General features: G+C 39.1%; 1 protein-coding gene across 1 annotated transcript in view; it reads right to left on the bottom strand.

Moving 5' to 3' along the window:
• Nucleotides 1–10709, bottom strand: part of ABCA4 (ATP-binding cassette, sub-family A (ABC1), member 4) — a 76135-nt gene extending 65426 nt beyond the window's left edge. Inside the window, exons 1-5 of the mRNA XM_009333867.1 lie at nucleotides 10644–10709; nucleotides 6715–6808; nucleotides 6054–6195; nucleotides 4012–4151; nucleotides 1101–1228 (exon numbers count right to left, since the gene is read on the bottom strand). Of these exons, the coding sequence (XP_009332142.1) occupies nucleotides 1101–1228; nucleotides 4012–4151; nucleotides 6054–6195; nucleotides 6715–6808; nucleotides 10644–10709 (570 nt within the window). The remainder of the gene's footprint in view (nucleotides 1–1100; nucleotides 1229–4011; nucleotides 4152–6053; nucleotides 6196–6714; nucleotides 6809–10643) is intronic.
• Nucleotides 10710–15876: the final 5167 nt, after the last annotated feature.

Genomic DNA, 15876 nt, shown 5'->3' with positions numbered 1-15876 from the left:
AAGCCCAGCAGGATATCTGTACATATTCTTCTTGTCGTGAGCAGCAAGGAAGCAAATTTTCACCATCTCAGCTGATACGGAGGTGTGAAAATAAGTAGGATGTATCAATTGACACTGGCTTTGGTACGGTCTTGTGGTATTGCTTCATGACAAAGTGAGAAGAGGGGAGGGTTTCCCCTGGTACTAATCAAGAATACAGCAGATAAGTAATCTGGCTACTAGCCACACCAGCTGGAACCTGTGATGCACAAAAGGGACTGCATACAAGTTCATTAATGCCCTCCCTCTTTCTGGCCACACACAGTTCCAGCATTTGTGTTTTATGTGGCAGTGAAAAAGAGGAATTGTGTCTTTCAGCCTCAATTATTCACTTGCTTCCACCCACATACTAACTCAGTGTAGAAACTGTTCCAGAGTTCTGATTCAGCAACATTCATTCTTTAATACAGCATTCCTCGCAGAGCTCCCAGCCACCACTACATGCAGAGGCAAAGACAGCCTGGACTTGGTCAAACACAGTCCCCTGCTTAGCTGCTTCAGGCGGGATTTGACCTGCAGTTTTCACTCTGAATTTTCTGAGCTGATCTATTATTCAATCAGAATCTAATAAAGTGGGTCTGCTTCTCCACTCCCACCTATTCACATGAGACAATGCCGTAAAGCCACCATATTACTCTGCTGACATTGGGGCAGAGAATTTCAATGTTAAATTAAGAACCTCAAATAGTTCTCTCCTGCTATTCATCAGGACTGCTGTCTCAAAAAGATGCACAGCTGCCTTATGCTTTTGAGACAAGTCTTTAATCATAGGGACGGATGCATTTCTTGGTAGTATCGTTTCTTGACGCTCATTATTTGGGAGCAACAACAGCATTGAACTAAATATCTATATTTAATCCATATTCAAAATGTTTTTTAAAGACAAACCAAACACCTCTTCCTCTAGATTCACAAAAAACAAAGGGAGAAGTTGTACAAACAGCCTATAAGGCAGCAGGTATTCTGGGCACAAGGCCCTCGCTGCCGCTACTTTGCATATACAACTCAAGAGAATGCGTTCCACACAGATAACAGCTTGGTAGCTGTTGTACTCTACCCACCTGTTCAGGGCGCACTTGAGCATTAATAAGCTGGAAAACAACAATATCTGGGAGGCCAGCATCTTCCAGCAAGAAGGAAGTGAGAGTCTGCCCATCTTTCAAAATGTCTAGAATTCGTATTCCTCTTCCTGGATGAAGAAAGGAGTGCAGAGATCAGTGAGATACCAAAGGAAGTTAAAGAACAACTCCTACCCTGGCTTAAACCTGCAAAAGGTATGTGCTTTGGCTCATACGCTTAGTAGTGACTAAAGGGGTCCAAAACGATTTTTGAAATTCAAAATTATTTTAATCCTTTGTTGTGGAATGATCATCAGAAAATGCTGAGTGTTCTGACTCTGCATATCCGATCTCTCAAAGCTGTTTCAGACTAGAACTTCAGCAATGGAAGCATTGAAAACATCCTCGACTGCATTTGAAAGTCTCTGCCTTTTTTCCTGAGGTAATGGTTTATTTTAAATGTTCAGATTCAAGAGTGCTACTGTTGTTAGTATTCTTTCTTCCGGGCCTTGTGTAAATAACTTTAGTCAACCCTTTACATTTACACTAATTTATCACTCGCTGTCAATTAATCTTAGCTAGTTAACCTTATTCTATAGTTCTGCAAAAATGGCCTCTTGAAAATCTTTCACAAGAAAAACTAATTTTCCTTGGAGAAGCATAAATTGTTTGCAGTTTAATAGTCATATTAAACTAGCTTACCAACTATTGAACTAAGAACTTGCAAATCTTCAGACAAGCCAATGAGGCTACCCACTGTTAAACAAAACATATGTGAGAGGCCACCAAATTTCCCTAATCCCATCTACAACAATATTCAAAATACTGTTGCTCTTAATGCCAATCTTTTTTAACTTGTCTCTGTTACAAATCAGTATCAGTGTGAATTCTGGCTCAGTATGGTCCAAGTGAAAGCTTAGAAAGTAAATATTGCTCATGTCCATTGAATACTACAGCCTTTATTAAAGGTAGTTCACATAGCATCAACAGACTTAGGTAAAGAATGCTCGAAAAGCACTAGTTTTTCCAGTCTTTAGAACAGGCAATTGAAACTGATAGGAGCAGCATGTATCATACTGACATGGGGAGCATAGCTTTAGACATCTCCACATAAACATGCAGAAATTTGCTGCTGTGTGTCTCCATTTTGTGAGTTAAGTACAGTCTTCTCAGAGTTTGACAACTAACTTCCACAATTCCATCTGCAATAAGCATATTCTGTCCTAGGGCTGCAGGGGCTGAGCAGAACTTCTTCAGTTGCTCCTCCATGTATTTATTCAAGCAGTAAACACTGAAAACAATAATAGGGGCCTGTCCCCCATATTCTCACTGATGACTTTCCTGGCACCCAGGCATTGTAGAGGAAAAAGCACACTACAGGAACACATCTCATCAAATGTGTCACTGCAAGGGGGGAATGGGACAAGGAAGGAGGACTCAAGAAGTGGATCCAGTTTAAGGAACCAGGAGAAGGAGCAATCTTAAGTCTGACATTGGTTAATTTTTTCATTGCTTACCTTTGCAGCTATAACAATATTCTGTTAAGATTGTCACTTACAGGCAATAGAGAGAACTTAAATAGTCAATTCTGCAGTACCTTTTTCTGTATGGAAAAAGGTGGCAATTCACATTTTATTAGTTTAGCTTCAGAACTGACTTTGTTACTTTTTTTAATGAAACAGGTTATTTCAAACTTTAAATATTTTTTTTTTTTTTAAAGTAAAACACATTCAAAAACCCCACAGATTCTGAAAGACTATTAACATTGTATTTCACAGGAATGTACTCTATTTTCCAGCTGCTGAGTAAAGCTGATACGGGATGCAAAGGCAACTTCCCAAACCATGGGGTGTGGTCCCTTAGCAATATGTTGCAAACCCATGGCGTGTCATGCTTTTCTTCACCTCTAAATAGGCAGGTTTGGTTTCTACAGCTGTGTACAAACCACAGCTCAGATTATACTCAAGTTCTTGTTGCTTGCATTCTGAGGCATTTTGATTGTCTCACTGTTATTTACGATGAGATAGTCCCTTTGTTACTTCTAGTTAGAAACCCCTGATGAGATAGTGGAGCATGTGTATCAGATGGTTTATACACATCTTACTAAAAATATAGGGAGAGTGACTATTTGATTTTAATAAGAATATTATTCCTGTGGCAAAGGACTTGAGAATGGGACAGATCAATTCTCAGAGACAGTCCGTTTTTGTGCCATCAGTTTTAGGAGTATATTTTCAAATTCTGTTCTTAAAGCCCAAATATTAAATTTAAAAAATTATTATTAGTCCATTTTCTATTTTTCCCCAGGATTGTGTTTTGAGTTTGGGAGGCTGTTTTAAGTAAAAATTAATGGAGTCATATAATTTGCAATCCTGTTCGTAGGAAGTGTGCAATGCCTTCTCTCTCTAAACACATCATCAAAGCAAGAAGAAAGTGTTTCTTTCTTCAGTGTTCCAAACCTGTTTCAGCTAACACTTGAAACAAAATATCTCTAAGCTCCTCTCTGTGTTATGCTTCCAGTATATATTCAGGTATACTCCTAGCTTTCCATTCCTCTGCATCCTCCAGTGATGCTTTCTTACTGCTGCCTCTCCTGTAATAATAATCAATGAAATATCTTCATCCACGTGTTTTACTTTGGGTGGTGAGATATCCATGTTTTTGTGTTTTGAGTTTTGTCTACTGTTATTTAAGGAAGATGGTTGTAGAGTAGAGCTGAATGCCTCCCTCCTTTCTCTCAAATGAAAGGTGTTTCTTACAACACTGGACTAGTTTAACTTACCCTCTCTAACAGTAAGCAGAGTAACAGGCACATGTGAAATACATTATAATGTTGTCAGTCTACAGAGTAACTACTAGTTCGCTCTCAGAAGGAAAAATTCAATAGTCTAAAGGATATAGACAAAACAATTACCTGCAATTCTTTCAGGATTAGTTCTCATTGTTTCCATAAACTGAGTCATAACGCTCAGTTCTTCCCAGATTCTGCCAAGGTCATGGATTTCAGGGGCTTCCAGTAAGAGCTCCTGAGCATCTTTATATACCCTTGCAAGGCTGAAAGAAGAAATAGTGAACCAACAATAATTTAAAACTGATGACTCTTAAGAACCTTTCACATAAAAAAAAGGTGAAGTTGACTCTGTGTTAGGGGTGAGAAAAAACCAAATTATTTTGTCCTCAGTCTTGAAACTCAAAGCTCAGTTTTGTGGTGACCACAGAGTAGTTTCAGGTGGTGTGGGATTCAGTTAGATTTGGAAGTCCGCAGAAGGTTTAAGAGGGCTACTGGTATTGCAGAAGGTTGGCCTCTCATACACTTTCTTCATTAGCCATGCTGATCTTGCTTGGGAGACAGGATCTTCCCCAGACAGCATTCAGCTCACAGCTGTGGTGCAAATCTGCTCTGGTTCTGGCCCAGGCTCAGCTCTGGCAGTTGGATGGGGCACTCTGGGCACATGCAGCCCTGCTCAGCCAGGTAAATGACATGGAATCACCCAGACACAGAATCCTCCTCCCTCTCCCAGCTCAGTCCTCTGCAATGTAAGGGTGGCTTTTAGGTCCCTTCAAAACATTTCTTCTAGGAGAGGCAGGAAACAGGAGCGACAAACTGTCACAGGCAGCTGTTCACCTACTGATTCTGGGTCAGAACATACAGTTCAAGCAAGGATGCAATCAGGTGCTGTGTTTATAAACAAGTATGAAAAAATTCTTATTCGCAGCAGGGGAGGCCATTACATTTCTTTAATGGTGTTACGTTTTTCCATACATGGAATGGTATATCTCAGTCCTCATGACTTATTTTAGCTTACAGGAAACAGCAAACAGGAAGGACTAAATTCTTTCAGAAAACACAATGTATTTGCTTCCTCTGTAATGCACTGAATTTACTCTGACTCACAAAGGGACAGTTTGCTCTGTAATAAGCAACCTAGAAAAGCCAGAATGTATAGAAAACAGAAGCCTCTAGCTTCACTGTGTGATTGACTGTACCCCACAAAAAAAGTCCAGCTGACTATTTTAAATCTTGTTTACTAGGAACAAAAGGTCAAATGCTAAGTTAACTCCAAGCTATGGACTTTCATGTGACTGGAGCTTTAATGGCCTTGACATTGTTAGCTCATTAATTTTCATCATTGGATGCTCCAAAGCGGACTATTTGCAAAGGGAGATTTGGAGCACTTTTTATAGCTATTCTAACAGGTTTTTACTCTAGGGCTCTTTGTCGGCTATGCTGTCTTTCATGACTCAGCTATAACAAACAATGCAATGAAGCACTCCCACAGCTCTTTTTGACTAACAGTCCGGAAATCTCCCATCCTCCTATTTTGTTAATAAGCTTAGTATCTGAAGGTCACTATGCTGATTAAAGTCTCACAAGTATATAGCCAAAACAGGTGCTACATAAGAAGTGGCAGTGCAGATTTTCCTTCTGCTACTTCATCAGAGCTCTCATTCAGAAGGGACAACTCAAGTGATGAGAAAAGAAAGCTTAGGGGTTCCATACTCATATCAAAAAGATTTGTCCTGCGACATTCACTAAGCAGTAGGCAATAAAAAGGATGGATTTTAAGTGAACACGTGCTCCCTAGAGACTAGTACAACTGAACTCTCTCTCAAAAAGGACCAAACCTACCATCATGAGCTCTGTTTCAACTTTGCCGACCATTGTTGGAATGAAACCAATGTGCTAGAACTGAAAGTTTTTGTCTTCCAGTATTTGCAGCCCTGTGTCTTCTTAAATGCTCACCTTTCCCTTTTCATTCACACCACAGAACAATTCTTTAAAATATCCCTCAGTGTACTGAGGGACCTCTCTAAGCAGGCTGAGGATACTCCATCCTTTCTCCTTGCATCACTCATGCCCATGAATGCTCAACAGGTGCCAAGAGCAGGCTATTAGCATTTGCCTAGCAGGCCTGTATTACTGCAACCCATTCTCACACATATAGCTCTGCTTACATGGAATCCTTGTAGTTGGACACAACGCCTGGACTCTCTCCATGCGTTGGGCTGCGGAAACAGGGGTTGTTCATGTTACAGAAGATGCCATGTAACCATGGCAGTGTTCCTGCAGATGGCATTGCCTTGTTTGGGAAGTGACCTAGAGTACGGAAACACAAAATATAAATGGTTAGGCGTCTTTTCTAATGCAGCCTGTGTGAATCTAAATAGCATGATGGGTTGGCTCACTACAGAAGGAACGTGATGGAAGTCATATAGGTTTCTCTTTTACTAGGCAAAAAAAAAGTCACCGATATAAGCAATATGTCTATTTTCAACTGAAATAAATTCTGAACTAACTTTTTTTTTAAAAAAGTAGCAAGGCAGTACTTTCTCAGTAACAGAATTACAGAAATCTACAACTTGATAGAATCTTGAGACCTCATGTAAGTCTGACCACAAAGCATCTCTCAGGAAAACTAGACTTTTTTTTTTCCCCCCTCCTCACTCGTAATTCTTACGATATATGGCTATAAATAACTAAACTACTTGAAGCAAAGTCTGTTCTTTTGCCACTAGAGAATAATACTTGGCAAACAGGTTCCAGTATCTCTGTCTGAGAACTTCTAGCCATTATCTAGCACAAGTCAGAGCATTAAAACATCTTAAATGTTCTTACATTCATGTTGGCGATACAGTGGATTAGCTTTCCTCAGCCAGACAAGGGCAAGAAATAATGAGAGAGGCCATACAAGCTCCACCAGAAAACGAAGCTGGAAAAAAAGGAAAAAAATCACTTCAAAATAAATTTTACAGATGAACCATGTATAGAGTCACTAAGTGACTAGAGGGCTGAGGCCCCCTCTCACAGCAGCAATGCCCAGTGCAGCATGTGCCCATGGTTATCCCTTGCTTGTTTCACCATTTGGAAAGGACACCCAGAAATAGCAAGGATTTCAGAGCCCCATGAAGTATCACCATTAACTCAGTGGCTTCTCCACCTCTTCTAAAGAAATGATTAAGCATCCTGACCAAGGTAAAAAGAGGCAACAGCTAGTACTAAACTGCCAGATAGACCAGATATGTCTAAATAGTTTTTATACAAAGTGGATGGCTCTATAACAATACAGGAAAAAAGGATTAGATGCAAGAGAGAAAAAGTGTGTGGGGGGGAGTTTATCCAGTTTCGCAATGTTGGGCTCATTAGTAGGCTGTCAGTGCACTGTGCTTACCCAAAGGTAAAAGACTTCAGCATAAACTTACATTCTTTGATCTCTATTTTTGCTTCTTTTTGTCATCATTCATTTCAACATTAAGTTTCTAATACAGGTAGAAATGCATACATTAGGATCAAACACCTTATTCAATAACACAGAAGACCCCATCAAAGGCCACTTTATTGCCCAGATCTTTCAATACACTTAGAGCAGTCACCAACTCCCAGTCATGACAGAAAATCAAGGGCACTGCTTTACCACAGAGCAACATCCTGCCTGGTTTTCAGTCTCTTTCCTCTACTCCTGTGTTTCAGTTTGTTTTACTGCCCCTGTGTGTTTTGGCAGAGGTTTGAAACTACAAACCTTTGATCCTGTGACACAGGCTTTGGGCTCTGAGGACCAGCTATGGGATTTTTGTGTCCAGCCACGTGGCACTTTTTTTCTCCTTCCTTACAAGAGCCAGGACAGACTCTCTCCAGAACTGGGTTTGCAGCACATGCACAGGAAAGCCCTCCCTGCCTCCTTTCCCTTGCTCCTGCCTCCCTGACCAGGCACCAAATATGTAACAATAACGCGTACAGGAGCAGAGCCAGAGACAAGATGTGGTGTGAATGTGTTTTTTTTTTTTTTCCAAACTGAGCCATGCAGGGCAAAAGATACTCCACAGCATAATTAAGAACAGGTTTTTGGAGCTGCCCTGTTTTTTCCACTATAACCTCGTCTAATAGCTTTAGTTAAGCACAGCTTATGCTTACAGCAAAAGGGTAGAAAGCTTTACACCAGGCAACCATTTCCTATTTCACACTTTTTCCTCTTAAGGCTTTTTTAAAATAGAACAACAACCACCCCCCCACACACACACCCACCCCTAGGAAGTTATGCATGCAAAATCTTACCAGCAGCAAAGGGCAGATGACACAATTATTATAGAAGGAAACCTGCCATTGTACAGCTCTTCTCCTTGACAGCTGTCGTGCACAGCTCGGAGTACAGTGTTACAGACCCTTCTCAGCAGGGGTCCACAAGGTCTGATTAACACCCATTGCCATCCATTTGATAAGACATTTGGGACAAGCACTACTCACCCATAAACTCAGAGGGGTGAGAACTGGGGAAACTCCTCGGTTGTTGTCTTTGCTGCAGACTTAATCTGGGTTAACTGCTCAGATGTCGATTCTTACTTCATTCCCAGGAAATACAAAATCCTCAGACTTGAATTCAGTAAGTCCTTTCAGTCTGAGCTAACTAGTTTGGAAAGGATTGAAGGCTAAAGCACAAGGGAAGCTTTCTTTCAAGCTGGTACACAATGTGTCATGAGGTAAGGACAGACCAAGTGCCATTAGCCCTCTGATTCTTTCCTGTGATCCTTTTCCTGAGGACACACAGGTGTCTCAGAACTCACTAGAAGGATCAGAGAGCAGCCCATAAGCCTGCAGAACCACAAGATAAACAGCCAGAAATCCCAGCAACATGCACAGAGAAATGTAGTATCCAGACAGAGCTGTAATGGACCAAGCACAGTGATACGACCATATAAATGTGACAAGCTTAAATTGGCTGTGGATCAACTGTTAACTCTGTAATGAAGTCTTTCCTCTTGTGAATTAGATTAGACTAAATGATGAACTTGAGTAGAAGATTGAATATGTCTCCATTTATGGTACTGCATGATGGTTAACAAAAAACACGCTGATTTTCCCAAAACACATTTTATAGCTACTTTTGACATTATGGATTTTTGTTTTGGCTACCTTGTTTCTCTGTGTGGACAAATAAGCAGGTAGGTTTATATACTTAGAAAAGGAAATTATTTTACTGACTCTTTTGTAAAATGTTTTACTCTTCAGAGTGAAGAAAATATTTCTCTGTGGATTACATCACTGTGCTTACAAGCTAGGAATGATCATCACGGAAAAGAATCTCTGGCAACACCAGGAAACACCAAGTTAGCATTTTTGAAAATTCTATAAGAAAAAATAAACAAGAAAAAAGAGAATTCCTGAAGCCCAAGCAGGCACTTTGGGTCACATATCTGAGCAGATTTGCCCAAATAAAGCAGTATTTCATACACTGAAAATACCGAAGAATTACATAAAGATCCATTTGCTAAAACTTAAAAAACAGTGGCTTCCAATTCTCTCAGTATACTCATTTGAAGATAAGAAAGATGTGGATTTTCTGTTTGTTTGGTTGGGTTTTTTTCTGAACTTGAGAACCAAACTACTACAGCTCCTTGACAATCAGTAACTGAAGTCCAGCTTCAAAAAGGGGTCCTCGTATTTGGTGTAATTTAGCTCAAGTATGGATTGGTGACTTTCATACTGTATTAAATCATGAGCTGGCAACGTTACATGCATCAGCTCTTGATGGCAATGTAGACTGTGGGAGAAAGTCTGCTGGGAAGCTATGAAAGAGAGGACCTTCAATTTATCTGTTAAGAAAATCAGATAATCCTTTGATCCTGGAAATTTCAGCATGTGAGTCATTCCTAATGACTAAAATAGGGTCAGCATAGGTAAGTATTTCAACTCATCCCATGGTTCAGTTTGACCCTAGTGATCTCTGTTATTATGGCAAAACTGTTTGCATGACTGTTACGGCCTCACAGATGCCCTAATGTACTTTTCTATTATTTTTAGTTTGAAACAGGTAGTCTAACTCTATAGGACCTCATAGGGACTTCCTTTGCCTGGAAACCAGGCAAAGGGACTTCCTTTGCTGGACAGAAGTAGTTGTAGTACATCAGATGACCAAGACCCTAGTTTGAGGTTTTGTTTGACTTTAAGAAAATTTGGCTTAAAGAAAAAAAAAGAAAAAGTAAAAAAAAAACCAGAAAAAACAGCAATGATGAAATAAGGTGGAAAGTAATAAATAAATTTGCTCTGAGACCAAGTATCATAAGATCTAAGAGGATTTGAAAGGATTTAAACTACTTCTCTGATTTTCACTTTACTTATGTCATTCAGCCGTATTAAAAAAGATAAAATCTGTGTGAACTTTAGGGCCCTAATTGGATTCATGTCTAAGAGCAGCTGGGTGTGAGGAGCAAATCTAAAATTAGGAAACAAACCTCCCTGTGCTGAATGGTGCCCACAATGTTTTCTAACAGCAGATCTTTTTACGTGGAAATACAAAAAAAATATTACTACCCACAACTCTTCTAGTACATAATACTATTTGTCAAAATAGCATTATACAAGTATTCTATGCTTAGTCTGTAAAAAGCAGCTTTGCAGACTGCACCAGACAAGATCCCAGACAGCAGGCCCATACAAAGATCACATTTGATTCTTTGAGGAATTCGTGATTTTTACGTGCTGATAAATGTACCAGTCACTTCATCCAGTGGAGTGCATGGTCCAAAGCTGAAATCCAAAGACTAATACTTTACCTTTTGTCTTTTCCGGAGGATCCAGTTCTTCCAGAGTAGAAGTCTGACTTGCCTAAAGAAGCTCATTCTTCTGCATCAAGACTTCTGGTTAACCTGTGGCAAAGGATGCATTGCCATTTCTCAGCTGACAGCTGAAACAGACCTCAGAGCAAAATAACAGCTTTCTGTTCTTATTTTAAGATTATGTTATCATAGAAATCTGTTCCTTTCATTGTCTGCACCATTTAATTTTCCACTTGATACACTATGATACATGAAAAATCATGGTTTTCCTTCGTTTAGAGGCTGTTTCCTGTGACACATTTATCAGCGCTAAAAAGCAATAGAGAGGAAAAGCATCTCTTTCGAATGAAAAAACTTCATTAACACTGAATCCAGCTATTAACTTGGACTTGCAAGTAATGAAAGCAGTTAATTGCTGCATCATTTATCAGATTAAATCTGTGCTTTCAAACTATTTTTTCCAAGAAAAGATGGATTTACAACTGGACATTAGTTTATATAAAACTGTTTGGTTATTATGATAAAGACAGAATTAGGTTTTCCATTCAGACACTATAAATGTATATTAACACAGCCTGGAATGGATTTTGTAGAGGCAAATCCATTTTGTTGCCATTTTATTAAAAAATACAGGATCTCATTTTTATGCTTTTAAATTCAGCAACTCCTACTACATTTTAGTAGGGACACCCAACAAAATTTAAACCATTGTATGCTGTGTTTTCTAGGTTCATGACTCATTTTAATCACCATGAATTTTTACCTTCAAAAGGAAAAAGATAATTTGACATATTAATCTAAATACCAGATACAGGGACCTGTTAAAAAATAAACAAACCGTTTGAATTTGCTACTTGTATCAACTTCCTACTTTATAGCTGCCTTATGGGATTTAAATGATTGAAGAGTAGTTTCTTCATGAATGGTTAGTAACTGGAAGAGTATGGAAAAGGAAATGGAAGTTAGATATTGGAAAGCACTTTCTAATGATAAGAACAGTGAAGTAGTAGAACTGATTGCATGGGAGGGCTGTGGGGCCTCCATTGCTGGAGATTACTCAAACCTCTATCAAGACTTACACAGGTGAAACTGCTCATGGATTAGATGACTTGTGGAGTCTCTCTTGCCACTATTCTAGAATTTTGTTTCTGGAAATCTATTAAGTGGAGGAGATTTTGTCTGATTTTAAGAGGCAAGGTTTGGAAAACACATTAGAATATTTTGGCCTAAAGTGTCAACAAAGCATTAGTTAAAAGCATTAGATAAAAATAAGTAATAATTATTTGACTGTTTCAGAAGATCATCTCAGGTCCACATTTTATGAACTGAAAAGGAATTTAGACCTCAACCAAGGAGGAGGTGGCCAGCACTGACAAGCCCTACTGGAAAGGGATCCTAAAAAATGTGCAGATCTCTTCTGACATACTGGGCATGGAAGAGATTACAGCAGGATATTTAAGGCCAAACTTAGCTAGAATTGGCTGTGCTACTTATTGGGGATCAAATAACAAAACAACAATTCTGCAGAAAGAATAACCATGCAAAACCAGTGACGCCAAAGCCTGGAGCATTTTCCATATTTTGTAGGTCAACAGTTTCACACACTTTTCAATGTCATTCCGTCAACTCTAATTGCTTAAGTTACAGAGCACCACAAGAAGCGAGACTAGCTATAAAAAGCTACTGCTGTTGTAAAGAGTAAACAGATTAACACTTGATGGTTTGAAGAGATAGACTTTTGAGGTGCAACGGCCTCCCACTTTGAGTGGATAAAAGCTAAAGGGAACAAAATTAACCCACAGCTTGGTGACTTTGCCCAACACCGTAAGTTCAAAAGTGGTCTTAATAGTATAGACAATACTGGGATCCTAAGCACGCATCGTGACATGCAGAAGAGGACCAATTTCGTTTTGGGCGATCTAGCTTCACACTGATGGGATCTGAAGCCTGTATCAACCCATTATGGGAGAAAACATTATTGAAGTCTTGACACTGAGACCAAAAAACCGAATACTGAGGAATAAGAATTTCTCTATCAAATTGGCTAAATGCTAGTCCTTCCAGAGTTTGCCACACTATTTGTGCAAAAAGGCAGCCAACCATGTAGTAACAGAGGCCAGTTTTGCAAGCCTAAGTGTCTAACACAGACATTTCTAACACAGACATTTCTAACACAGACATTTCTAACACAGACATTTCTAACACAGACATTTCTTTTTCACAGAGCTGACACTAGGAAATCAATCTAGATTATTTGATTGCTGAGTGTACTCAGGAGACAGAAAAGGCTAAATTTAGACACTAACATTCAAAATTTTCTCCTTCACTAAGTAATTGAAAAGAAGCACATCTAGTTCTTATTCAGACATTTACCCAGTCCAGGGCACTTCTGAGCAATTAGCTGTTGGAGGGGTTTAGAACCCAGGAATAAAATCGGCTGAGCATCATCAAGAAAAGACAATACTTTTGCAGATTCACTAGTGGCAGCAGGTTCTGCACGTAAACAGGCTGATGGCTCATAAGAACATTCTCACATGGAAAGCTGTCCTATATTTGGTTGCAGGCAGCTCCCAGCAGTCACCAACTTGCAGCTGCCATTAGTGTGGCATGCCTGCCGCTCCTCAGGAGTTTCCAGCGAGGTTCTCTTCACAGAGTTGCCAACTCTGGGCAGTCAGATGGCTTTCTGACACTCTCGCATAACCCAGGGCTCTCCAACATGCTGCTATTCTGAAGAATGAATCCTGCAGCTGAACAAATGAGGAAGAGCCAGTTTTGTTCCAGCTCCTCTTGCCTTCCTCTAAACCCCAGATGGACACTGCAATCTTTCTGCAACAGCTGTGAAAAGGAATTCAAGCCTTCACGTCAAGGCCATAAAATCCGTAGTCTGCCAATGGCTTGGCCTCTCCTCTTCCTCCTGGCTTTTTACTGACCCACCCATCATTAAGAGTTTCTATCTCAATGAGAGATTCCCTAGTAGTACAGAGAGTCTTAGCTCATGTTCCTAAATCTCTCGCTATGCGTGGCGTACCCACACCACCCTGTAACTTTCACTACTACTAGCAAGAAAATTTGTAGTGCAAGGCCATAAATGGGATTAGGATTGCCAGATAAAATGGCTGTTAGCATTTGCTCTGGAAAATCTAGCTATTTTTCTGAGACTGAAAATATAAGTAGTAAAGAAGCCAATACCAATAACCTTGGGGAAAAAAAGGGCAATAAGTAAGGTTAGCCAGATTGTGCTTGCTATTTAATCTTCAAGGTTTTTTTTACATTAAACCTTGCTAGTTACATTTGTTGATAGTGACAGGGAGAGATATTCCTTGTAAGAGGAGTAACTCAATGACAGACAACCTAACTAACGTGCACAAAGGAATTGCTCTTTAAGAAAGCGACTACTAGATTGATTACCAAGGTTAAGCTTCTGCTAAATGAGTCAGAATTTAAAAGTACTTTTCCTTTTGGCCTAAACCAAACTAATTTAAGTTATGGCATTAATACATGAAGTGCAATCAACATATAAAACTTAAAAAAAGATTCTATTTTGCTCATCAGACACACTTTGGAATCACCTCTAATTTTAGGATGAACAAGAATACATTTATATTTCCCCAGACTGCTTTGTTTATAAAACCTTCACTAGGAGCTAAAGGGAAAGAACCTTGCTTTCCTAAATGGAACAGCTTCACAGACGTGAGTGTTAAAGTGTATTAACCTTATACTGCTTAGAAAACTGAATTAGACAGGTGAACATGAGACAAAAGTGTAGGGGAAAAAAAAAAAAGAACTTAAATAATGCAATCGGAAGACACTGGACAGATAAGCCTCAGATTCTGTAGCAGCACAGAATAAATAAGGAAAAACTAATTTTCAATCCTGAAATATCCTTTCCTATCTGAGCACTACTCAGACAGACTAACATAGAATTGCGTGGTTAAGATTCAAGCTCTACTAATTTAAGTAGAGCAAAACACTGTAACAAAATAATGGAGTAGGACCATGATAGAAATAGTACCTAACAATAATGTGTTGAGAACTCCACTTGGGCTCAAGAGGTATGTGAACTTCTGGAGTGATTAGTCATGGTAGAGATCTATCTTCATTATTTAAAGATAATGAAGCTCACAAAATCAGTGGTGGCTTGAGACAGCTGCAATTAGAAACAGCACAGGCACTAGAAGAAATTCAGTTTCCAAAAATGTAAAGTTTATTAATCTATATACTAACCCGCTCCTCAAACCAGAAAAAGCCCCACACACTTATGAACTGTTCATTCAGTTTTTCATTAAGAATCTAATGCAAATTATGACTGTTACTATTTAGAATGGCATCAGCTTGCTGCCTGAAGACAACACACTCAAGGGATGTGACTTATATCCATGGCATATGAAAATCTGTGTTTTGTTAATTTTCCTTTTGCAGGAACTGATTTCCTTTCCAGGGGGCTGATTGTAAGGGCCAACAAAAATAACCTGGTTCTATCACCAGCATACTGTTGAAGCATGGGAAGACTCTTACAAAGCCCCAACTCAAGAAAATAAGAAAATAGCACTTATTTTTTACTTTTTTCCTCTTTTTTTTCCTAACAGTTCATACTATAACATGGAAGAATGATTTGCTGCATACATTCAGAAAGAAAACTCTCATATTGTTGACAGAAGACAAGAAAGTGAAATAAGTAATTGGTTACATCAGTCATTACCACTAGTTTTAATACACAGTATAATAAATCTAAATTAATTTATTTCTCCTGATTTAAAATCAGTATTTAATTTTTTACATTTAAAAAAAAAAATCTAATTTCTCAAAGTTCAATCCTATCTTACAACCTCCAGAACAACATCAGAAGAAAAAAAACAAGGGTTAAAAATATCTTTAAACGATGAAGTAATAAAAAAAAAGGCCTTTTCTTCACTCTCTTTCTGGCTTTTGCACTTCAGCAGGGAAATACGGTGACAGCTTTTATCGCCTAGAACTTCTTGCTAGACAGCACATATTCCAGTGTTACAAGCTGGAACCACAAAAAGGTGTCTGGTTTAGGAATGAAGTTAACCATTGATTTCTCAGCTGATAGTACAGGAGGCTGAAGACAGCCATGCAGAGAATCAGATCTTTCCATATTTTACTTTATGTGAGGTAACAGTGAGGCCTAGAAATGAGGTAAGCAAATTAGCATCATGTAGAGTAAGGTTTCATATTTTGACTGGCTGCCAACAACAAACAATAGCTCTTC

The sequence above is a fragment of the Pygoscelis adeliae genome, unplaced genomic scaffold (assembly GCF_000699105.1).
Source record: "Pygoscelis adeliae isolate BGI_AS28 unplaced genomic scaffold, ASM69910v1 Scaffold10, whole genome shotgun sequence".
Lineage (NCBI taxonomy): Eukaryota > Metazoa > Chordata > Aves > Sphenisciformes > Spheniscidae > Pygoscelis > Pygoscelis adeliae.
The sequence above is the reverse complement of the archived record's forward strand: the minus strand, read 5'-3'. Positions and strand labels throughout refer to the sequence as shown.